Below are 6183 nucleotides of genomic sequence, written 5' to 3' on the forward strand. Positions count from 1 at the left end.
AGAATGACTATGACCTGGATGACTGAGAATCATCACCAGCATAGTCTTGTTAACACGGTTTAAATACGTGAAAACGTTGCAGCCTCCAGATTATGATGTCTATTTATTTATGTGACATCACTGACGTCTGTCTTGGCTTCCTCAGATTGGCAGATCTACGGAGAGCATGATAGACTTTGTGGTCACAGACACAGCAGGCGGCAGCAGCGGTCACGGCGGAGGCGCCGCAGGGGAAGGCGGCGGTGGAGGCCAGTCGGCCCAAAGCACCATATCTCGCTACGCCTGTCGCATCATGTGTGAACGCAGCGCTCCATACACAGCCCGCATTTACGCCGCTGGCTTCGACTCCTCCAAAAACATCTTCCTAGGGGTGAGTTCCCCTTTCCTCTGCTGAAGCAGAAACGGAGGGGTGTAGGTGTAGCGAAAGGGGCAGATTGGACGAGTTGAGGCAGCTGCTCAACAAGTAGATGGGAGGGTAAAGACTGGTTGATGCTTGACGACACATTCTCGAGGTCTGCGCCGTGTCACGATCTAAACAGCTTATCTGTTTGTCACCATGGGGACAGTTCTGCACAGAAAAAGATGGCGGAATAGCAAATGATTTGCTTAATCAGGAACTAATAACCTTTAGTTAATGATTCTTTACCCTGTTTGAAATAGCTAGCAGCAAATAAACATCAGGATTCCACTGAATGACTCTTGGTCAGACTTGGTAAGGGAAATGTAATGAGCATCTGAGGAACACATGGACACTAATGTTATATCAGTGTTTAACCCTTAGTGAAATAAAGCTTGTCCAAGCTTCAACAACAGCCCAAAACATGTTTCTGTAGCATAGCATAGCATGCAGTCCATCCTGTTAGCTTTGTCTTTACTCATCAGTAAACACATGAAATGATCAATTTCATCAAAAGACATATTGTTTATTCTGTCCCTAATTGTGCCAGAGCTGCAAACCTTTTTGTCCATTTCCATTGGAAGCAGTCAAGCCAACAACCAGGGGTCCTCTTTGTCTCAATGGCTCATCAAGGCAGGCCTTCTCTCCAGTCTGGCTCTATAAGTTCTGAAACTCAAGAGAAATGTGTTGCCAAAGGTCTGTTTTGCAGCAGTTTTGTTCTGAAAGGTCCATGATAACTTATCTTTGACGATTCTGGAGATCTGGGTCTTTTGGGGCCAAGATTTCCATTCTTGCTGGAGAGCCTACCAAAGTGGACCTCAGCTTCATGGGCAAGGGAGAGGAGGCAAAGAGAGGAGGAATCTGGTTTTCTCTGTCCTCACAGAGAGGGGGCTGGCAAGTCACACCTCTGTAGGAGGTCCTGTGGAGGAGTTGGCTGGAAAGGGGGGGGTTGGAGAGATCTTTTAACGGTTATTCACCAAAGCTGCGTTCTCTTCTCTGGTCATCATGTTAAGATGAAGCATGGACACTGGTTCCCAATATCCAAAAACCAAGATCATGGCATATGGCACAACATAGCTTACTGCTTATTACATGATGCCACTCGCTGAATGCTTGTTACATAATGCTGCTAGCTAAATGCTTGTTNCGTAATGCTGCTAGCTAAATGCTTGTTACGTAATGCCGCTAGCTAAATGCTTGTTACATAATGCTTTATTACCTTGCTTGTTATCGAGTATATAAAACTTTGCGCTGCTAATACGCGCGTGATTAAAACCTATTCAGTGTGCTAGCAGTTTCACATAGCACCAAATTAGTTCGTAATTTTTTTTTCAATGTTTAATATTCACATCTAATCAATTCAGACCTAAATTCTTAAATGTTTTGTATATTTCAAATAATCTTTTGTTAAGAAATGTATAGTTTATGTGCCTGAAAGAAATTACTCCTCATAGCTTCTCTTGAGTTTTTTTTTCTTTTTGTTTGACTGGCTGTGCTGCAGCTCCAGTCCTTTTACACAAAGACGGGTCTGCCTTCATTAATACAGATCCAATTAAGATAAAGATCCAATTAAGATAAAGATCCAATTAAAACCAATCTCCTGAGATTAAACTTGTGTTATTGTGTATTTTTCACTCCTCTGGTCATCAAATTCTTCCCACTTGGACAAAAAAGGAAAATGCAAAGAAAATAAAAAAAAAAGATTTCATTAAAGTTAATGAAGAAATTGACCGTCTGAGGGATTTTTAATCATTGCCAATCGAGCAGGTTTAACTGTAGCTGTAGGAACTAGTTCAGCAATCTCCCTCTGAGCTGTAGGTAACACAGAAAGGGCACAGTGATGTTGAACTGTTTGTGTTCTACATCAGGAACGGGCTGCCAAATGGAGGACGTCTGACGGTTTGATGGACGGACTCACCACCAACGGGGTTTTGGTGATGCACCCGGCTGGAGAGTTTGTCTCTGAACCTGCTCCCGGTGTCTGGAGGGAGATCTCGGTCTGCGGCAACGTCTTCGCCCTGAGGGAGACCCGGTCCGCCCAGCAGAGGGGAAAACTGGTAAGAAAAGGTTTCCCCCTAAAAACGGTTCCGATATGAACGAAACTGAGTATTGGCATGGGTGTAACGATACGATTTATCACTATATATTTGATATTTTTCCCGCCATCAAAATTAAATATATATATAAAAAAGCAACCTCTGTATAAGTTCATCAGATGATATTGATCATTAAGTTATTTTGGTATCGATTGTTTTGGTTTGAGTCGGTCCACGTCTTCCACTCTAACTGCCTCAGCTACAGATAATGACAGCAAAAGCGCTCCACAGCGCCATCTGCCAGCCTGGTGGTGCAGAGGGAGCCCATTTACCCTCAGTTTCAGGTCAAAAGGTTTTGCTTAAAGGGGTCATAGAGGTGTGAACAGCTAATGTCTTATTAGCTGTTCTATGAGCTCTAATGCAGCCTGGTTCAAAGCCCTAGAATGAAACCACAGGTTTTCTTCCTTTTATGGTTTGATCATGAATATTTAGACGAGCTGTGCTGTGATTGGTTGGTTTACAACGAGCCAAGCTGCTGAGCAAAGACACATCATAGCAACAAGCACTCACTCACTGAAACATCAGATTGTTGATATGGTGGGGGGACCAGACGTCCTATTTTTCCTGGACATGTCCTACTTTTCAAAATGTCTGAGGGGAATTTCCAAAATGTCCGTGATTTTGGTCGACTGCAATGCAACACAATCCCGCTTTGGACAGAAACGCTGCAAAGGTTTCACAAGCAACCACGCAAACTCCTCCCCTCACCCCGCCCTCTTTTGTTGTCTGCGCAGTGGAAGTAGTTCTAATCCACACATGATGCAGGAAGGATTGCACTGCCTGCTCGTTCTCACTGGCATTAAAAAAACACCTTCTCACAGAGTCTAAAATCCAGGAGAATTTATCCGACTCGCGGGCATCAGTGAACAACTATCGATATCAGGGAGACTTGGGATGTCTGTCCCCCTCCTCCGGCATGATGTAAAACATGGCTGCAGCGTAACGTCACTGGCAGGAAGCAGACCTGGTTCCTCCAGCGGCTGCTAACCTGTCTAACCCCTAAATCCCACATCCTCTGCCGCTCCGAGCTCCAGGAGAACATGCGCTTTATTATTATTATTATTATTATTAAATTCATAGGAGCAAACATGGGGAAATGAATGCTGAATTTAATATGACATATTAAAATAGTTTCTTTTTGCTTGGATTTTTGTAACAGAGAGAACTAGATTCATATAATCTTTTTATCAAAACATTAGCAGCTTATCTAGAACAAAAAGCAGAGCTGGATCTATGAACACATGAATAGAAAACAGGTTTATGATTGTGGAAATATTTTCCTGTTAGCTTTCACTATAACTTTATTAACCCTTTATAGGGCAAATCCCCCTTTACAAATGTATTCCCCCATCCCTCAGTGAGGTCTAGAAGCACTAGATCTATATCCAGCCATTCAGCATAGATCCTGCTACATGGCTGCACGTCTTATTTTGTTATTTGACCAATTAGATGAGCCTTTGATTGATAGATTACCTCCTGGGAATTAAGTTTGTGAAAATCTTTGAAAATCAACATTTCCAGCCAATAGTGTTATTGGAATCAAGGAAAATATCTCATTAACTTTGAAACATTAAATAAATCTGGATATTTTGATGGCAAAAATTAATGTCAATATAATAACAAGAAACAACAACTTTTCCGAATATATTAAGAAAAATAACAAAAGTCTGACTCTGAGAGAGAAAGAAACACATTTTCTTTGGTCTAACGTAACCTTAGAGGCATTAATGCCGATGCTGGAACTGACATTTTTTAGTTTATAAACCTAAATATAATTGTTAACTAGGATTATTAGCTTTTTAACTTTACTGTTTATCTTTTCAGTTAGTTTTTTTTACCTTTTTTTTTTACTTTTTAATGCAATTTGTACCTTCTTTTTATAACTTTTTAATTAACTTTTTTTCTTTACTTTTTTACTGTTTAATAAAATTATTTCCTTTTTTTCTTGACTTAAATTTTTTAATTAACTTTTTTTCCCATTTGTAAAGTGGATGCAAGTGATCAAAAAACGCTAACTTGCCCTTTAAATGGTTAAAATGATTTATCTTAGGTAATAGGAGAGGCACAATCCATGATTCCTCACATCACTTTTATTTAAATATTAATAAATATGTAAATAAAATGGCTGAAACCATCACTGTCCCAGTTTCCTATTTTAATTTTAATAAAATGTGTTTATTTTTTTGTCTGAGCTGAAAACGTCTCCAGATTAGATGCAGAAATCTGCTCACCTTCTGTTGGAGGAATCACTTGCTGCCTGTTTCTTGTCTTCTTCAGGTTGACAATGAGTCAAACACCCTGCAGGACGGTTCTCTGATTGACCTCTGCGGGGCCACCCTGCTCTGGCGGACACCCGCCGGCCTGCGCCACATCCCCACCCTCAAACAGCTGGAGTCCCTTCGACAGGAGCTGAACGCCGCTCGGCCCCAGTGCCCCGTGGGCTTCAACACTCTCGCCTTCCCCAGCCTGGCGCAGCGCGAGATCGTCGACAAGAAGCAGCCTTGGGTCTACGTCAACTGCGGCCACGTGCACGGATACCACAACTGGGGCTATCGCAAGGAGAAAGGGCCCAGCAGCCCGGGGGGCACGGCGCCAGCCGGCACCGGTGATAGAGAGTGTCCCATGTGCAGGAGGGTGGGCCCCTATGTGCCTTTGTGGTTAGGCTGTGAGGGGGGGTTGTACTTGGACGCCGGCCCCCCCACGCACGCTTTCTGTCCCTGCGGACACGTGTGCTCTGAAAAGACAGTAGTGGGATGGAGCCAGATCCCGTTGCCCCACGGCACGCACGCCTTCCACGCCGCCTGTCCCTTCTGTGGTACCTGGCTGACGGGGGAGCAAGGCCACGTCAAACTCATCTTCCAAGGCCCCGTGGACTGAGGCATGCACACCTACAGGAGCCTCGCACACTCACCGAGGGTTTCACTGTTGGCTGCTGTTCTCCAGCAGAAATGTGAATGTTGCTGATGAGTACAGGAGGACGACTCCGTACGCCAGAAAACTAAAAGCAATAGTAGATGCCAAGGATTTGAATGGAACACTGTCTGGAGAAAATGTAAATAAATAGTGTTGAACTGAAAAGTGGTCTTTAGTTATTATTAGTTTGTTTTTTTGACATGAGCCTCGAACCTTTACAGTGAGGGTTTGCATCAACGCGGCGCCCCGAACGCCGCCGGGTGGGCCGCCGATGAAGATGGAGCTTCGCTGTTGGACGTCTGGAGAGACTGAAAGGAAAAAACAATGGCGGGAAATTCTGGAGAGGTTAGCTCGGTCGAACTGAGTGTTGTTGGTGGATTGATGTTTGGACGAATCCAACATTTCCTCTTCCCCAACTGATAAATCTAATTCTATGCGAGATCATACCTGTTAGGCTAAAATTCTTGGTTTATTCCTGGTTTATGCACCAAATAAACCAATTATGAATGTATTCCAGACTGTTTTTAGATTCCCTTTAGCTGGAAATAAGTCAACCTTTAATTTAAAGTCGTAGGGAAGCGGCAGTTCCAACCATCGCATTTCCGAATTCTCCCGAGTGGTGCCCGACTTTACACGAGTAAATAAAGTGAATGTGATTGGTCGATTATCAAGGGGGCGGGATTGTTGTGGTGGAAGGTTCGCAAGCATGTTTGGTTGTGGCCGGTTTCTCGGTAGCATGTTGCTAACCAGTTAGCATCTTAGTGCTAGCAGGTTCCC

The 6183-nt window shown here is 43.5% G+C and overlaps 1 protein-coding gene across 3 annotated transcripts in view; it reads left to right on the forward strand.

The window, feature by feature from the left end:
* LOC107098130 (E3 ubiquitin-protein ligase pellino homolog 1-like) overlaps positions 1 to 5559 on the forward strand; it is an 18138-nt gene extending 12579 nt beyond the window's left edge. For 2 of the 3 annotated variants that reach the window (XM_015395612.1, XM_015395613.1), the window contains exons 5-7: positions 146 to 370; positions 2266 to 2454; positions 4771 to 5559. In XM_015395612.1, the coding sequence (XP_015251098.1) occupies positions 146 to 370; positions 2266 to 2454; positions 4771 to 5370 (1014 nt within the window). In that variant the 3' untranslated portion in view covers positions 5371 to 5559. The remainder of the gene's footprint in view (positions 1 to 145; positions 371 to 2265; positions 2455 to 4770) is intronic. The other variant, XM_015395614.1, reaches the window with a different exon arrangement.
* The last annotated feature ends 624 nt before the right edge of the window (positions 5560 to 6183 follow it).

The sequence above is a fragment of the Cyprinodon variegatus genome, unplaced genomic scaffold (assembly GCF_000732505.1).
Source record: "Cyprinodon variegatus isolate N-32 unplaced genomic scaffold, C_variegatus-1.0 Scaffold750, whole genome shotgun sequence".
Lineage (NCBI taxonomy): Eukaryota > Metazoa > Chordata > Actinopteri > Cyprinodontiformes > Cyprinodontidae > Cyprinodon > Cyprinodon variegatus.